Consider the following 18,708-nt stretch of genomic DNA (forward strand, 5'->3'; position numbering starts at 1 on the left):
TTTTATAGACTCTCATCAGTAAACAGATTCAAGCTTACAATAGCGGAATCTTTATTATACAAGTTCATGTTGACGGTACTAACCCGGCAAACGTTTTCAATGATTCTTAAATGCACACGACTCGATGCGGATAATCCGTTTAATGTTAACTTACAGATTTGTTGAAAAAACATATTTTATTAATACTTAGTTTTACCACAGACAAAAAATCATTCCCTTGTCGTATTACAGATTCTAAACTGTAAACTCTTACACGGAAGAGAAAAACAAACATCCACGCAGAAAGCTAACGCGCGGTGAACAAGTGCATTTTGTTGGTGTAATTCTTCTCTCTTTCTTTTCACAAGCGCAAGTACAGTAGAATCTCACGAATAACCTACGCCTTTGGTGCAAATTGCATGCAGTGGCATCGGTAAAACAAATTGGGTACGCACGTCGCCGCTCTCTCTCTATCTATGGAAGCGCTCTCTCGCGTTCAAGTCGAAACCTCGCTTCCGTCTCCCTTTTGATCTGTCTTTGAACATCATCGCTCTCCCAAGCGCTCGCTCTCTCTAGCACTAACAAAAATGCAGCTATGAGACGTGCAGTGGACAAGTCGGTGCGTGCGTAGGTGTAAGCAGTGACCAACAACAAACGGTAAAGTGCAAAGAAGACAACCAAAGGGAACAACTGCAGCAATTCCGTAGTGAAAAACAAAGAGCACACTGCAAACAGATAATTGCCCACTTCTGTGGTACTAGATTTTGAAGGCAGCGCTTGCAGATTTAAATAAAAATGTATTTAATTATGTTTAAGGCCAAACTAAAGTAACACTAAGAGATACGAAAATGTACGTTTTGGATTAGCATCGGAGACTAACCGAACAAAAATCCGCCAGCGTGGTTCATGGTGCTTCCAATGTGACCCGACAAATCCAATCCTGAGCTGGCATCGCTATTTCCTGCAGCTCCAAACGAGTGGCTGCCTCCAAAGGACAGCGAGTGTGAGTGTCCGCCTTGCCCTTCAACAGATGCGCTTCCAGAACCGACAGGCGACAATGCCGAGGCGCCAGCTCCAAGAAGACCGCTTGAAAGTCCATGCATAAGTGACGCAGCGGCCTCATGTGCCCCGCTACCCCCAATAGAGCCAACTGATAGTCCGTGTCCTGCTCCAAAGGCATTCATGCTTAGATGCCCGGAGTTCAAACCAGATGCACCAGCTCCAGCGGCTCCCAAGCCAGCAAGACCGCCCGCCATCTTTTTGATTGTAAGTGTACCGAGAGATGCAGCAGCAGAACCTGGAGAATGTAGAAACGAAGCCGCAGCTCCAGCATTTCCAAGAAGAGAGTCTACAGATGATCCAGCTTCGATGCTCATACTTCCAGAACTCATGCCGTGAGATCCAGACTTCATTGATGAAGAGTATGAGCTGGATGCTCCGATTCCAGTATGACCGCTGCCAATAATTCCCATGTTGTGAGCACCCAGAGAGGAACCAGCAAGTCCTGCTGAATGAAGAGCGGAAGCTCCAGCTTCAGCAGCATTTACAAATTTGTTTGCGGAGCCTGATCCATGAACGACTCCAGAACCTTTGATGCTCATGCTCTCAGAATTCATGCTATGAGATCCAGACTTCATTGATGAAGAGTATGAGCTGGATGCTCCGATTCCAGCATGACCGCTGCCAATATTTTCCGTGTTGTGAGCACCCAGAGAGGAACCAGCAAGTCCTGCTGAATGAAGAGCGGAAGCTCCAGCTTCAGCAGCATTTACAAATTTGTTTGCGGAGCCTGATCCATGAACGACTCCAGAGCCTTTGATGCTCATGCTCTCAGAATTCATGCTATGAGATCCAGACTTCATTGATGAAGAGTATGAGCTGGATGCTCCGATTCCAGCATGAACGCTGCCAATATTTCCCGTGTTGTGAGCACCCAGAGGGGAACCACCAAGTCCTGCTGAATGAAGAGCAGAAGCTCCAGCTTCAGCAGCATTTACAAATTTGTTTGGGGAGCCTGATCCATGAACGACTCCAGAACCTTTGATGCTCATGCTCTCAGAATTCATGCTATGAGATCCAGATTTCTCTAACGAAGAGTAGGAACTGGATGCACTATTTCCAGATGCTGCGATTCCAGCAAGACCGCTGCCAGTAATTCCTGTGTGGTGCGCACCCGAAGTTGAAGCAGAAAGACCTGCAGAGTGAAGAGCAGAAGCTCCAGCCTCAGCGGCATTTACAAATTTGTTAGCAACCACTTGAGATCCACTCCCTACAGCGGAGCCTACAGATGAACCATGAACAACTTTAGATGCTTCCATGCTCATCTTCTCAGAGTTCATGCTATGAGATGCAGCTTTATCTGATGAAGAGTATGAACTGGAGGCACCACCAGCTGTTCCTCCGATTCCAATATTTCCAGTGTTTTGAGCTTCGAAAGAGGCAGCAGAAAGATCTGCGGAATGAAGAGCAGAAGCTCCGGCTTCAGCAGAATTTACAACTTTGTTTGCGACCAGGTGAGATCCACTTCCGACAACGGAGCCAGAAGCTTTGATTCTCATACTCTCAGAATGTTCACTATTTGCAGATGCTGCGATTCCAGCTAGACCGCCGCCAATATTTCCTGTGTTGTGAGCAGAAATACCTGCAGAATGAAGGCCAGAAGCTCCAGCTCCAGCAGATCCTATCAATTTGTTTGCGGAGCCCACAGTTGATCCATGAACGACTCCAGAGGCTTCAGAACTCATGCTATGAGTTCCAGATTTCACTGATGAAGAGTATGAACTGGATCCACTAGCTTCAGATGTTTCGATTCCAGCAAGACCGCTTGCAACATGTCCAGTATTTTGAGCAGCCAGAGAGGAAGCGGAAAGACCCGCAGAATGAAGGGCAGAAGCTCCAGCACCAGCAGCATTTATCAATTTGTTTGCGACCAGGTGAGATCCACTACCTGAAACGGATCCTGAAGATTCGATGCTCATACTTCCAGAACTCATGCCCTGAGATCCTGATTTAATTGCAGAAGAGTATGAGCTCGATCCTCCGATGCCAGCTAAACCGCTGCCAATATTTCCAGAGTTGTGAGCACCAAAAGTTGAAGCAGAAGTACCTGCAGACTGAAGAGCAGAAGCTCCAGCCTCAGCAGCATTTACAAATTTGTTTGCGGAGCCTGAAGATGATCCATGAACGAATCCAGAACCTTTGATGCTCATACTTTCAGAATTCAGGCTATGAGATCCAGATTTCTCTGACGAAGAGTAGGAACTGGATGCACCACCAACTGCTCCTCCGATTCCAGCTAAACCGCTGCCAATATTGCCAGTATTTTGAGCACCGTGAGAAAAGGCAGAAAGACCCGCAGAATGAAGAGCAGAAGCTCCAGTTTCAGCGGCACCTATCAGTTTGTTTGCGGCCAGGTGCGATCCACTCCCTACCACAGATCCAGACATAAGCGATAAGAGATCCCCATGAGCTGCAGAAGGTCCGAGGCTCAGATGATTAGACATTGAGCTTTGAGATCCAGAATTATGTGATGAGGAACTAGAACCACTGTAAGAACTCGATGTCCCAACTTCCGATGCTCCGATTCCAGAAAGGCCGTCTTTAATCATGTCCGCTGTGTGTGCTCCTAGAGATAATGCAGAGGATCCAGCCGAATGCAGAGCTCCAGCAGCAGCAGCTCCTAATCCGTTCATCCCTAATCCGTGCGTCGAGACACCATGCCCGAAGAGTCCGCCATTCGCAGAAGCACTTCCAATTGTCATTCCGCCACTAAAGCCAGCACCATGTCCCAGGCCAAAAGTGGATCCACCCAGGCTGAGACTGCCGCCGCCAAGGCCAAATCCGGCCGAGGCCAAAGATACGCAACACACGCTCAGAACTGCAACTAATCCCTCGGGAGCCATTGCCACTAAGTCACTGTCTAGGTCCCCAGCAAACTTCCAGCTTTTATATCAACGAAAAGGCCTAGCCACGAAGCCACAACCCCAGTGACGTCTTTAAATAACTAATGAACGAAGCGAAGGAAAAACGAGTTTCAACACTGAGGTACATTTATCATCCAAACGGTTGGGGGGTTCACACTATTCTAAAAATACGTCACGAGCCGAGGACTGGTCTTTGGTCTTCATTAAGTCGAGACTATGGTTTGGTGAAAGAGATTTTGAGAGAAAACCTTTCGTTTGATACGCTTGCAGGGCGTAGAAAAAAATATTTGAAAAATATATAAGTAATGGAGAAGAAACTAGATTTCAATGAGGTGATTCCTTTATTCATTTTTACTTAGAATATTCCTTCAAATAGAGAGTATGAACCAAACTGCTTCAAAATAATCGAAGTACAACTGGTTTGGCTCTATGTTTGTATGTGCATAAATAGTGACTCCTGGGCATGAGGCTGAGTTGTTCATCAAGAACTGACCATCCTCCAACTACTCTATCTTTAGGCAGCACCAAAAAGCCATTCAAGACACACACAGAGCAGCGACTTTTGGGTAAAATAAATGCATTTATGCTGGCAAATTGAGTTTGAGTAAATGTCAGGAAAGAGCATTGAAGTCTCGCATTTGTGATCTTCCTGCTGATCAGATATTTTTAGACTTAAATGAAGCAAGTCGAATCAGGAATTTAATGAAGACAAGGGATCTCTTGTCCGTACCACGCTTGTGGCATTAGCACAAAGTATTTTCTATTAATAACTCGACACTCAAGTCCTTCGACAACTGCAAGAACTGGCAGTGGAAGGTTCTAGCTTTCGGTTTGGTTTTAAACACAGCTTTTTACTTAACTGAAGCGAAGCGAAATGCAAATGCCAAGACAATGTGGCATGAAGGCAGCTGCAAGGGGGCAAAAGTTGGAAAGGCATCGACACTGGTGTGAGCGTAAGCCCTGGCCTCAGTGGCAGCTGTTGTGCTGGGGAAAATGGAAAATTGTACTCGCAGGAAATCTGCTTACAAATGCATGTATCGTGCTGCTTCTGCTGCAAAATCTGTTACAGCTTTTGTGGGCCAAAAGAAGCACTTGACTTCCGTTTCCGGTCGAAGGCAAGACTTTTGCTCGCTCAACCCCAGGCCCAGAGCCAGCCACTTGCATACTTGAAGACTCTCTTAAATATTTAAAGCCACGTCGAAGGGAAAGGGAAACAAATAAATAAATACAATTTATTTAATAAATACTAAATCTAAAGGTTCAACTACCTCCATGTGGGCCACGCTCCACGACCCACTCGAGCAGCCTTCTGGGGCTCCTCTTCGGGTTCTGGCGGCAGTTTGCCGAGCACTTGCAGCATGCGCTGATAGAGCATCTTTCGCACATCAATGGCCCAGAGGAAGTCCATGTGGTTGAACTCTTTCAGTGGCACCAGATACTTGCCCGTCACATTGCCCAGATCGTCGCACATGGCCTCCACATCGCGCGGATGGCAGAGCAAATCATTCGTGGAGTAATACACGAAGGTGGGCACCGTCACCAGGCTGAGATTGTAGCGTGGCGGCTGGTGGTCCCTGTACAGAGCCATGTTCTTGTTGGAGCTGTAGCTGTACGGGGCAAACCGGCCGCTCTTGATGATCTGTATGAAGTGCCTCACCTGCTTGGCGGCCACTCCGGCCGGATAGTGCCCGAGGATAACAGGGAACATTTTCTAAGAACAAATCTCAGGTGAGTTCAGAGCGTAATGCAGTTATTCTTTTGCTCATTTTACCCTGTTGAACTCATTCCAGTTGCGTCCCACGATGCCAAAGACAGCCTCGATGCACAGTCGCTCCGTCTCCTCGGTCATGCGGCATAGAAAGCGGAACTCGCCGTTGAACATTTCCCTAATGGAGCTGCCCACCAGGCTCTAAATATTGTTTAAAATTAATAAGAAACTTCGCTGAAATCTGATGTGTGCCACTCACATTGAAGTACAGGCTCATGGCTCGTATGTATGGATGATTTTCGGTCTCCTTGGCATAGACAGCTGGGGCCAGAGCCTGCATGGAGATGACTTTCTCGTTGTATGTGGGCCGCATGGAGCACATCACGAAGAAGGATGTGCAGCCCTGGGAGTGTCCGGCGTAGTGCAGCCGCTTGAAGCCGGTGACCTTTAGCACATAATCGATCATTGCGGGCAGGTCGTACATGCCTATCTCGTGCCAGCTGAAGTCCCAGAACTTGGACTCGTCCGGGTCGAGGCTGGTGTGATTCCTCGAGTAGCGATTACCGCGTGCATTGCCCAGCCAGACGTCGTAGTTGTGGTCGGCCAGCAAATAGGCTGCGAATGGGGTAGAGGGAGGTAATCACTGGTCCATTAATCAGAAATCCCACGCGATGCACTCACCCAGGCTGACGTTGGGGCCCATTACCACGAAACCCGCCGAGCTGTCCACAAGTCCGTGCTGCAGCAGAAAGGGCTGGGAGCCCTGACTTCGAATGCGATGCATTGTCAGGATGTATCCGTCCTCGGTGGTCACATGATGCACTTCCGCCTCATAGCCGTACTTGGCAATTAATTTGTCCTGTTGATGAAATGTGTGTGAGATGTGTGAGAGGCTGGCAAACGATGACGAGGCCTGGCCTGGTCGTTAATCTTCCTACCACACTGAGACTCGAGTCCTGCTTGATGTTCTTACGCTGCAGCTTCTCCTCGAAGGTTTCATCCTCCACGCTCTCCTCCTCCTCCTCCTCCTCTTCCTCCTCCTCCTCCTCGTCTTCCTCTCCGCCTATCAACTGCGCTTGGGTGCGATTGACAAAGACGCACAGGCCGAGCAGCAAAATCAAGTGCAACTTTAATTTTTGGCGCATCTTTCTTTTGGCTTACGAAATCTGCTGCTGAAGACGAAAGTGAAATCTGATTTGGGGTTGGGTCTCAACCTGAGCGCTGGGCGATGCGAACCCAACTGAAAGCCGAGCCCCGAGCCGAAAACTGTCAATGGCCCAGCACACGAAAAACCTCAACAAAAAAGAATGCCGAAATATACGCAATAACCAATAACAAAACTTTCGTTCAGACAGCAACCAACAACAACAACAACAACAACATTGCCGTGTACTGGCACTGTGACGTGTTACCAGGTCGTGTTTACCTTTCGATTGCGTTTTTGTCGCTTTTTGGTTAGTTAATTAAATGCGTGGGGCGTCGCAATCGGAAATTGAACAACTGATCAAGTGCAGCGGCACAGTGAGGCTTCGAGTGAATGGTTTTTACTTTGAAAATAGTTAAAACAAAAGCATTAAAGCATATTTAAACTCAATTTATTCACAGCCCAAAACATATTTTTGCCGGAGCTCGTTGGCTGGCGGCCGTCGCGACGCGTCGTTGTGGGTCAAATTTAGCAGCACAAAAGCCAAATGGAAACAGAAACAGTTTTTGTTTGCGATCAAAAGAAAGTAAGAGTGTCGTCGCTTTTGGGTTTTTGGCTTTTATTTAGCTTTTTATGGCATTACATAATTGCCATTTGGGGCTGGTTGCCAAGACAAATAAATCATTTGCGCTGGACAATTATTTTGCTGCCATCAAAGGCGCTCGTCCAGTGCCGTTATTCAATTATGTACGATAATTTACCCTCGAGAAACTTTTCCATTAGCTCGATCAACTTGTCGTTGACCAGAGTCTTGACCTCGCCCGCGATAAGGAAGTCAAAGTGATTGAATTTCGGTGACTCGATTCTTTTGACGCTCCTCACAGAGTTCAGCATTCGTGCGTAGATCGCGTGCACGCCCTCCGGCGTGGCAATTGCATCCGTTTCGCCAAAGTACAGGATTGTCGGCACACTGATCTGGCTGAGATTGTAACGCAGTGCCTCAACTCCGTTGTAGATCTTCATGTTCTGCATGGGTCCATAGTCGTAGGCGATAAAGTCGCCCGATTTCCAGATTTGCTGCAAATGTTTGATCTCCCGCGCGGAGCCACCCTGCAGCAGGTACTCATAGTTGAAGGCTTCGAGTAGCTGTAAAATAAGAACGTATTTAGTGCGTATTTATAGTTAGTTAGTTACTAATTTAGTTACCCTTTTGTTGCTTTTTGCGCTGCCTGCGTACTGTTTGGCATAATATTCGCACTGTTCATGTTTTCTCTGGCATAACTTACGCAAATATCCCGGTGGAAAAAGCTCAAACTTGCTTGACTTTTGGCGTTTCTGTAAGAAAAAGAACAAAGCGTGCCCATTCCCATGTAAACCTTTCAGTTGGAGCTTTCACAGTTAGTCAGCGAGCAAGAAAGCTTTTCGCTGCGATCCCACAAAAGCTCAGCGCAGCTGCTCTGCTGTGCTCTTCCCCCATTCGTACAATGCACCGCAACATTTTACGAATCACCCCAGGGGGTTATCACCAAGGCAGCCTTTCTCTCTCTCTCTCTCTCGCTTTCTGCTTCTGTGTCTTGGGTCAGGCAAAGTCAATCCCTTATCGGCTGCTCCATGCTCTGATTTTGTCTAGTTCTGTGGCAGTCTTTGAGTGATGTTGAAGCTAAGCAATCGACTGAAACTGACCAGGGTTCGGGCTCTGCCCGGCGCACCACGCCACGCCTCTTCAGCGCACAGCAGCGAGGGCGAGCGCACGGCTCTCTACGACTTTCATGTGCAAAAGGGTGGAAAAATCGTCAACTTCGGTGGCTATGCACTGCCCGTGCAATACTCCGATCAGAGCATCATCGCCTCGCATCTGCACACGCGGAGTGTGGGCTCCATTTTCGATGTCTCGCACATGCTGCAGACCTACGTGCGGGGCAAAGATGCGGCTGCCTGCCTGGAGTCTGTGTGCACGGCGGACATCACAGGTACTCCCGCGGGTAGTGGAACCCTCACGGTGTTCACCAATGACCAAGGCGGCATTCTGGACGATCTCATTGTGAACAAGGTCAGCGAGAAGGAGCTGTATGTTGTGTCCAATGCGGCCATGAAGCAGCAGGATCAGGAAATAATCAGTGCAGCTGTGGTAAGGCTTACTTATAGAGGTATAAGGGAAGTCCTCAAACTACAATTTCCATTTACTTTCAGTCTTCCTTCAAGTCGCAGGGCAAAGACGTTGCCGTGGAGTTCCTTGCACCCTCCGATCAGTCTCTGATTGCCGTGCAAGGGCCCCGAGTGGCGGCGGAACTAGCCGAGCTGCTGGCTCCAGCCACTGCCTTGGACCAACTCTACTTTATGGGTTCCATGGTCGGAACTGTGGCAGGTGTACCCAGTGTGAGGATTACGAGATGCGGCTACACGGGGGAGGATGGAGTGGAGATGTCGGTGGACTCTTCCCACGTGCGGACCCTCACCGAAGCTCTCTTGGCGAATGGAACCCTGAAGCTGGCTGGCCTGGGAGCCAGAGACTCGTTACGCCTGGAGGCGGGACTTTGTCTCTACGGCAGCGACATCGATGCCCAGACCACACCTGTGGAGGCAGCTCTGGCCTGGCTGGTGGCCAAAAGGCGGCGAACGACACGCGACTTTCCCGGAGCTGAGGTGGTGCTCGGCCAGCTCAAAGGAGGCGTGCAGCGACGCCGCGTGGGTCTACAAATGTTGGGCGCAAAGCCACCGCCCGCACGCTCCGGAGTGACAATCTTCAGTGGGGGTCAGCAGGTGGGCCAGGTGACAAGTGGCTGCCCAAGTCCCAGCACGGGTCGCAACATAGCCATGGGCTATGTGCAGGATGCCCTGAAGGCGCCAGGCACCAAAGTGGAGCTCAAAGTGCGCGACAAGTTCTACGAGGCAGAGATTACAAAAACTCCGTTTGTCAAAGCTAATTACTTCAATAAACCAAAGATATAAAAGGGCAGCTATGGGCAGAGGTTGTTCGAGCGTTCCACCAATTACCTTGACGAACTTCATGAGGCTGCGCACCTGGGCCGCGTCGAAGCGCACCTGTCGATGCAGTCGGGAGAGCGGAGCCAGCGCCTGCATCAGCTGAATGCGTTGATTGAATCGCGGATGCAGCGAGCAGAGCACCAGAAAAGCATTGAAGGCCTGCGAACACCAAAGGGGTTAGGGGTAAGGGCAGGGGGCAGCATCGAATAAGCCTTCGCTCACCTGCGAGTGTCCAATTAGCAGCACTTGTCGCGCGGGCTCCTCTTTAGCCGCCTCCCCGGACTGCTGCTCGCTGCCTGTGACCTCCGCCATGTGGTCAATTATGGCGGGCAGGTCGTAGGCGCCATGCTCGTGGAAGCTGAAGCTCCAAAACTCATCCATGACATCGGTCAGCTCGGTGTGCTGGCGCCCGTACGGGTACGCGCCGCGCAGATTCGCCAGCCACACGTCGTACTGCAGTTGGTGCAGCTGAAAAGCTGCAGCCCAAATACTTAGTTATCTTAGAAACAAGAGAAACTAGAGGCAATCTGCGCTTACCCAAACTCCTGGCTGGCCCCAGGCAGACCCAGCCCAGCGATGATCCCAGCAGTCCATGGACCAGCAGCACAGCGCGTGCCCCGGGCTGTGGGAGTCGCTGCAGCTGCAGCTGATAGCCGTCCGCGGTGGTCACATTGTGCAGCTCATGACTGGCATTGTGCGCCTTCAGCCAGTCCAGCTGCGGAGGGAAAGAGGAGCAGCGGAGAGCGGAGAGCGGAGAGTGTCGCTGAGGAACGTGTCCCTGGGACTTACCGTTGTCCACCCGTAATGCGCTTCCGTTCGCCCGGCGGCACAGCTGATGAACAGCACGAGGGCCACGATGATCCAACCCAACTCCGTCATTTGGTTTCTGTCAACTAACTTTTGCGAGAGTTCGACCCACGTAGCTGCTGGCACTAATTGCGTGGCTCTCGATCATCTTTGCACTTGAATGGACAGCACACTGTCCAACACGAGCTTGGAAAGTGGTTCACCGAATGCAGATTTAAATGGAGTTATTCAAACATCGATAAACAACCTTTTTCCAAGCTACAATTTTACTTTAACCGGTGCTTGATTTCGATTGCCTTCTGGGGAAATGAAACTTATTTTTAGAGCCAAAGAAACAAGATCTTTAGGCTGACTTTTATAACTAATTGTCCGCTTTGTTTTCTTCCTCTGAATAACCAAACAACTCATCCAAAATCCACTCGGTAGCAATGGACTGTCTACATATCTGTACTCTGTGTTCCGCAATTAAATAAAACTTAACAAAATGCTCAAACAACACAGATTGAATTGAGCCCACACCCACGCAATTATTTTACACCGGTGCACCCTTGCCCTTATCGCGTTTACACTTACATATGTACATATGTACATATATACATAAATATATGTACGAATGTATGTATGTACACTCCTCGTTTGGTCTTATCTTCCACTCATATTCATGGCATGAAAAAATGTCAAAACCAAAAAACAAAATGCAAAAGTAGAGGCAACATTTTGGAGTATTTCGACTAAAAGATACCCACTAAACCACTAAAAGGTAACGGTTTTGGATTATACATTTAAATAGTATGAATTACATATATGTATACATAAATACATAATAAAATATGTATGTACATCCACGTACAACCCATTTGCCTCTGTGTACCTTTAAATACCGCGAACAAAAACCAACTGAGAACGAGTTCTCGGCATTCCGATTGCAGTTGCAATTCAGGAGCAGGAGCGTGGCTCCGCTCCGTCTGGTCAGTGGCCGTGTGCCTGTGCCTGTGCCCCGCCAATTGCATATTTACTTATCGCCGGGAGATAACAATTGACTGCTGCTGCTGCTGCTGCTGGAGTCGCGCAAAAATCCCAGCGAACTTTATTAAAATTATGCAAAAAAAAGAATGTCGAATAAAAAGCAAATGCCGATGAATAAAACGCAAAAGAGCCCGGACAAGGGCCAGAAGAAAACCCCAAATTAAATGGGATACAAAAGGGAGAGGCAAAAAGCAGCGGTTGGAGGCATGCCCCCACAAAGGGATGGCAGCAGCAGCAGCAGCAGCATATGTCGGGCAGGACTCTCTGTTGGCATTCTCCTGCCGTGTGCAGTCAACAGGATGCAAAAGTGCAGTCGATTAACGGAAGCGCAGCCCAGGGTGCGAGATCCTTTCTCCTCGCCACAGACCCCAGACCCCAGACCTCGTCTGCCTGTCTGCACGGGAATGCCACAGGACGGGCGTGTCCTGTCGGCGCATGCATATGTATTTATACCCGGGACTCGAAGAGTAAATAGGGTATATTGTATTTGTGCGGATAACGGTTGTATGTAACGCACAGAAGGAAACGTTTCCGACCCCATAAAGTATATATATTCTTGATCAGCATCAATAGTCGAGTCGATTGGGCCATGTCTGTCTGTCCGTCTGTCCGTCCGTCCGTCTGTCCGTCTGTCCGTCCGTCCGTCTGTCCGTCTTGTTTGTCGGCTAGTTCTCAGAGACTATAAGAGCTAGAGCCACCAAATTTTGGCACCAGACTGCTGTATGCTCACACTGAAACCAGTGTATTTAAAAATGAGCCCCGCCCCCTTCCGCCCCCGCAAAAGGGCGAAAACCTCCCAAATCGACAATTTTGAAGATAGCAGAAAACTAAAAACGCTATTCCGTAGGGAATGGCCATATCTATCAGATCACCAAATTGGGTTCCGATTGGGTCATTATTATAGCCACAATGAAGAAATTTCAGTGTAATTTTCAGTGGCCAAACACACACCGTCCCGCAGCTTATAGCAGCACACTCTGCTTCGCGCAGTTTATGGCCTCTGCCCCTTACGTCTCTGCCGCTGCCTCTGCCGCGACTCTGCCCTGACTCTGCAAAGTGTGTCTCTAGGGGAGGGTGACGAGCTAAAGGAGCGTGTTGGCGGGAGTAGTGTTGTTGATGTAGATGACAGATGAAGAAAATATGTAAAATTTGACAAATAACCGCTAAGTTGCAGATGTAGTACTGAGTGCCGGGTATAAAAGTTGTGACGCGTAAGAAGCGTCTCACACGTCCCTTCTCGTTTTTATTAAATTTAATAAAGCTGCAATTATGCAATTTACAATTTACTTTTGTGGCATTTGTCACGCCCGCGTCGGAGTCAAAGCGAAACCCAGAGAATTGGAAATTAATTTGGATGCGGTTGCAACAGAGAGGGGCACGAGGCACGAGGCACGAGGAAATAAAACATTCAAAAATGTGCGAAATGTGCAGCAGACACTAATGGAGTGAGTGCGTGGCCTTTAGAAGGAGTTTTTATGTACCTTTCAAGGCGTTACATATGCAAATATGTAAATATGTAATATCTACATATTTCTGTGCATATTTACATTTAAGTATGTAAATATACATTTTCCAAGCGCTCAATCAAAGGTCATTATGTGAAGTTTAAGCCATAAATGCAGACCAAATTCTATGTTCTCATCAGTTGTAATGATATTGTGTGCGCCTCGTAAAACATGAAGCATAAACACAGAAAAATAAAGATAAAGACAAAGTCAGCGCACATCAATTGACATTTTTGGCACTCAACAAAAAGGCGAACAAAACAGCCAACAAAAGACCGAACACAACAGAAAGAACTCCGATGCCAAGCGTTCGATAGAAAAATCATTACGTTGAGTAAATAATGTCGAGGTAAACAATTTAGCGGAAAAGGAAAGAAAAGCCAGACAACAAGCATCAGAAAATGGAAATAGTAATGAAAATGGTGGCAAGAAAAAGTCAATCAATCGAGCTTGTTGTTGCAGGAAATTGTCAAAAATATTGACAGCCAAGGCGGCGTGGAGCCCAGCCTGGAGACACTTTGTATTATTGAACGGCAGACAGACAAGGCCGCCCGAAAGGTGCCGAGGGTGACAATGGCCATGACGACTGCGGCTCCGGTTAGACTCTGCTCCCATTTCCGCTTTACTTTTATACCGCGCTGCCATGTGGGCCACGGGGCAGGTGAGGCACAAACAAAACCGCACACGAAATCAATGTAATTGACGAACTGACTGGGAACGGAATCGTGTCGCTTATTGTGGCAACAAGTCGACAGGATGGCGCCTCCCCTCGAGCGCGCGCGCTCCTTTTGTTTGTCTCTGCAATTCGATTGCACGGCAGTTTTCAGCGGGTTCTCTTCTGCCGTTTTGCTCCGTGTGATTTCATTCTTTATTCCTCACCTTTTTGTTGCCTGCCTGACTGCGAATGGCTTTTGAAATGGTTCCGTGCCATTTCTGTTGACAGTAAAAGCCGCTTAATGATTTCATTTTGTTAGCAAATAAGATTTCTGGTTTTTTTGGGGCAGGTTCGGTGGCAGACACACACCCGGAACATGAAAATAAATGTTTCAAAAACAAATACAGTCTGAAAACTCTTTTTTGGCTTAGAAAAACAAGCTCTCGGCATTCAGCTTCAGCTTTAAATAATTCACAGCTCAGAGAATAAACGAACTGAGGCTCTGTGCACCTTTTAAATAAAAACCACGTCAATTTCTAAGCGCAACTGCAGCGCAGTTTTGTTGAAATTTCCACCTTTTCGCGATTAAACTGAAAAGTGTTTACTGGCCCAAAGGCGGCACCAACGAGGGCAAAGTTTTCACATTTTTGTTTAACATCTTCCAAATGCCTTTCTATTTTTTTCGTTCGTTTTCTTGCTGCAATGCATAATGGAATTAGTTAAATTTCGCTTTGCAGAAAAACTTTCGCTGAACTTGTGCCAAAAAGTTAGCTTCCCGTTTCCTCCCTTTTTGTCGGGAACGGAATGCTATGCGTTTCTGATGACGTTGTAGAACCGTTTCCCGTTCGCGAGCTGCTTGCAGTGGGAAACTTTTTTACTTGGAACAACATTGGCCCGACACTCGCTCAAATTGTAATTAAAATATTTATGAATTTGTCTAGCAGCGGAAGGCCGCACGAAGCGAAAGGCCAGCACATCTTGATTGAACGCGAGGAATGGTCGCAAATGACGTCTTGCCGACGTCACTCCTGAAATAACCATCTACATATGTGCAGATGTATGTAAAGATGTACGAGTATGTACGGATGTATGTAAAGATGTACGAGTATGTATTTAGGTATGTAAATGCAAGGAAAACCCCCAATTAGCAAACAAAATTCAAGGCAATTACAAGATCTTTTTTCACACAAAAACCAGCTATTGTTTGCATTTATTTGCATATTTAACAAATTCTGACTAACAAACAATAATTATGGATTAATACCCTTTGCGGAGAGTCGTGCAATTGTAAGCAGACACTTGCCCCAATGCTCTACTGAAGTGTATCTTAAATCCGGCGAAAATCTTTTCATTCCGCTGTTTCGTGTTCATTAGCAGACAATTGTTTGTTGCCAATCCGGGTTCCATAACCGGTATAGCTGGCAGCGATAAAAGTATTGAATTCAGCTTTGTGTTGAGTAATTAGCAAATTTTGTAATGCGAACGATTGAATAGCATCCACACGGGGCTCTCAAGAAAGTTCTTTGCTGGAAGCTAATCACAATTTAGCCACACCCATAATGGGGATTTGTCCAGAGCTAATACACGGTCCAGCATACAGTGCGCAGCATATTGCACAGCAAATTGGCATTTCTTTATGTCTTTGCCAGCCAACAAGCGAGTACGAGCCGCACTCCACGCAACTGGAAGCCGGCTACCAACTTTGCTCAGTCGCCTGCTTTATGTCTGCTCATTATTGATGACTTAATTCCGCTTGATTTATTGAGGCCACAAACAAACGGTCGGTCAGCAGGCCATTTGGTATGCACACGTACCCGGGCAGGACCACAGAACCAGCATCCTGTGCCGGAGAGTGGAGAGGCTAGAGAACGTGTTTAATAAATAAAACAGCAACAAATGCTGCAGCTGAATGTGAGAAAATTAAGTGGAAGTGGAGCCCTAATCCAATATATTTTACCTGCATTTATTTTCATCTATTTGCAGACTGAGCAGCTCCATTGCATGCCAGAAAATCCTCTGAACCTGTTAATGAAATGAAGTGCAGCTCCCTCCACTGGCCATTTCCAGTATTCTTGCTCCATTCATCAATTCGAGAGGATGAAAAATGGCTTGCAGATAGAGACTTGAAAAATGCAGCAGCAAACTGCAAGAGAATTTCGCAACAGAAACGAATCCAAACTCGATTTGTGCACACGGTAATTAAAATTTAATCATTGGACATTAGTGCTCGTATTTACACACACACGGAGCAGGGAGCAGGCCCCACCCTGGGAGGCTGTCAAGAGCCATTGAAGAAGCGAAAAGCGAAAAGGACTGGGAGCGGGAGACTGGAACGAATGAATGGAGCCACCATGCTCACAGATGAGTGAGAGTTCGATAGTCTGTTGCAGTGCAATGAAATGAGCTCTTTTGAGGTTTGACCACGTAGCTCACACACACACACATGCACACACTCGTTTCTATCTCTGCATTCAACGGCATGTAAATGTGCATCCCGTTGCCGCTCTGCGACTGCGGAGGAAAGCTCATCGATTAAGAGCTTTGGGTCGCTGCTGCTGGGGGTGGGGCACCCTTGTCTGTGTCTGCGTCTGTCTCTGCGCTAACTGTTTATTTTGTTGCCAAGGCATTTAAGTCGGGGAGAGGGGGCTGGCGGATCAGTTTCGCTGCGCTTCGGGGCTTTTAATAGATTTCTGCTAATGACATGCAATTAATTTTGTGGTTTTTAAACCGGCAGCATAAACTTTGGCAAACGCAAAAAACGAACCCACATGCGCATCATCAAAGGATTGCGGGGCTTAATCAGTTGGTTTCCATTAGCAGGAGGAACGAAACAGTTTATTAATTTATTTAATGGCACTCATAAACACTCCCAGAAGTGTTAATAAATAGTTACTGATACTTAAAGTTGTTTATTGTTCCTAAAGATAAATGCCTAAAAATGATAGAAATTCACCAAAAGTCGACCTACAGCCCCTTCGCCCTTTTGCCAGCCATCCCAAGCTTTTATCTAACAACAAAGGCCACACATGGAATACACAATGTTGTCCCATCCCTTCCCGCAGCGAGCAGGCAGTGACCCATGACCATGGCCGAGAGGCAGGTGGGCCTTCGATGGCAATTAACTTTATAACATTTGCATGCCCCCAAGGCCCCATGGACCCATGGCCGCATGTGCACTGTGCTCCTGGTAATGCACGCCAGTTGATGAATTGGAAATTGTGGTTAATGGGTGGCCAGAGGGGGGTGGGCATTGACAATGGGGAAGATGACAATAAGCTGGAAAAAAAGTGGCCCCAACCAAGAGTCTAGACTTTTAATTAGAGCGACCAACTGAGCCTACAGCCTGGAAGTGTGTCCTCGGATCATACTCGTCGTAGCTCGCATGCAAAACTTTTTTGCGAGAAACTTTCCCACTTGTTATTGAATTTTTGAATTTTTTCCCATTTTCTCTACCGAAAGTTGACAGATTTGCAGAGGAAAATTAACAAGTTCCGTGCCCAAAACTTATTTCTCTCCTTTTTGATGGCAAGAAGCTGGAAAAAATAAACTTTATCCTGCTGCCAATCGAGTGCAGTCGAGTCTGCTGCAATGCTAAAAATGTGCTAAAAACTATGTGGACACGGAAGAGTCTCGCTCCCTTTTCGGCAGCAGCTGTTTCCCGTTTCCCATTTCCAGTTTCCCGTTTGCCGGAGAGGCCACGGAAACTTAAGAAGTAGTAGAAGTCGCAGACATTTCTGTGTTACGGTATTTTAATGTTGTTCTGGGCAGCGGCGGCAGCTTCACTTCCGGCTTGCATCGCTTAACAGCCGGGCCAACGGTGTTTGTTGGAAATTACTTGAGCTGCAAAGTTACCCGATTAGAACTTGCAAATATTTGCTGTTAGAACAGATCAAAGTTCGTTTTATAGTTACAGATTTTCGCATGTTTGCTTATGGAACTCCTTTTCCCATTTTTGGGGGCAATCGTAAGCTATTCTGCCGGGATAATCAATCGATTTAGATTCACGGCATGCAACGGACACGGGCTCAGCTGTTGATGTGCCCCAGCCAATTATCATCTCTGATTTGAGAGCATAGACATTGCATGAAAGTTTTATAAAACCCATAAACACCCATTGGTTGGACCCGAGTCTGGCCCGACTACTGACCCCAATAAATACGAGCAGCCCGGAGTTCACATGGCTGGGCGACCCGTTCCCTGTTCATTTATGCAAAAGGAGAACCCGAATGGAGTGTGTGCCGGAAAACCACACACAACATTATAAACATTTTCAAGTTCTACGCCCGCTCGTTTACACTTTTAAGCCCAACTTCGAGTATGTTCTGAAGCGGCACAAAACAAGACAAATGAGCTAATTTCGCAGGCAGAAGGGACAGCCGGATAATGCCGAGCACAGCACAGGGTCAGGCCATAATAAATTGTGCACAAATGTGATATTTATATGCATTTGTTATGCAGACATAAGCCGCAAGCAAACCGACCGGTTGCTGGCTGCCCTCCCCCATAAATCTATAGGCGCACAGAAGACGCTCTTTCGACCCGCAATATATCATCAGGGCATTATGGTGGCTGCAAGTCTGCTTTTTTTATGTGCTGCTTACAATGTGAAACATTAAATAAAGTATGGAATATTCGAAGACGGAATTGATGTATTCAAATGATGGCTTTAATTGCCTTTGCTTGTCCGACCACACACTTGTCACCGCGGAACCAATTTGAAATGGAACTACATGCACGCCGAGCCACTCGAACCAGCCAGCCCCTGGCACTCAGCTCTCGTGTGTGGCTTGTGACTTGGAATTTATGAACTCCATTTCGCATGTACGCCATTGTAAAGATTAATTGCCACAGCTCTGCCACTCTACGCTCCTATTCTCTTTTGGATTGTATGCTCCCCACGGGGCTTGTTGTTATCATTCAAACGCAGGCCCCTGTTGGGAGTTTTGTTTTTTTGTGTTGGCCAGTGACAGGGTGAA

General features: G+C 47.3%; 4 protein-coding genes across 4 annotated transcripts; 1 reads left to right on the forward strand and 3 right to left on the reverse strand.

The window, feature by feature from the left end:
- Nucleotides 1-742: 742 nt before the first annotated feature.
- LOC117900441 (fibroin heavy chain) lies at nucleotides 743-3,896 on the reverse strand. The gene has a single exon (XM_034810811.1). It carries the CDS (start codon nucleotides 3,879-3,881, stop codon nucleotides 855-857), a length of 3,027 nt encoding a protein of 1,008 aa, XP_034666702.1. The 5' UTR covers nucleotides 3,882-3,896; the 3' UTR covers nucleotides 743-854.
- Nucleotides 3,897-5,166: 1,270 nt separating this feature from the next.
- LOC117901289 (lipase 1) lies at nucleotides 5,167-6,893 on the reverse strand. Its single transcript, XM_034811983.1, has 5 exons — nucleotides 6,549-6,893; nucleotides 6,292-6,469; nucleotides 5,870-6,225; nucleotides 5,674-5,811; nucleotides 5,167-5,613 (listed from the first exon to the last, which is right to left on the reverse strand). The coding sequence occupies exons 1-5, from the start codon at nucleotides 6,753-6,755 to the stop codon at nucleotides 5,167-5,169; spliced, it is 1,326 nt and encodes a 441-aa protein (XP_034667874.1). The 5' UTR covers nucleotides 6,756-6,893.
- Nucleotides 6,894-7,358: 465 nt separating this feature from the next.
- LOC117900444 (lipase 1) lies at nucleotides 7,359-10,628 on the reverse strand (the record flags this gene model as incomplete). The annotated part of the gene is made up of 5 exons (XM_034810814.1): nucleotides 7,359-7,900; nucleotides 7,961-8,089; nucleotides 9,749-9,898; nucleotides 9,962-10,215; nucleotides 10,277-10,628. Coding segments are annotated over 5 exons (1,296 nt in total), but the record flags the coding sequence as incomplete, so codon positions are not given.
- LOC117900442 (aminomethyltransferase, mitochondrial) lies at nucleotides 8,389-9,706 on the forward strand. The gene is made up of 2 exons (XM_034810812.1): nucleotides 8,389-8,882; nucleotides 8,945-9,706. Exons 1-2 carry the CDS (start codon nucleotides 8,406-8,408, stop codon nucleotides 9,701-9,703), a joined length of 1,236 nt encoding a protein of 411 aa, XP_034666703.1. The 5' UTR covers nucleotides 8,389-8,405; the 3' UTR covers nucleotides 9,704-9,706.
- Nucleotides 10,629-18,708: the final 8,080 nt, after the last annotated feature.

This window comes from Drosophila subobscura, chromosome U, assembly GCF_008121235.1.
Source record: "Drosophila subobscura isolate 14011-0131.10 chromosome U, UCBerk_Dsub_1.0, whole genome shotgun sequence".
NCBI lineage: Eukaryota > Metazoa > Arthropoda > Insecta > Diptera > Drosophilidae > Drosophila > Drosophila subobscura.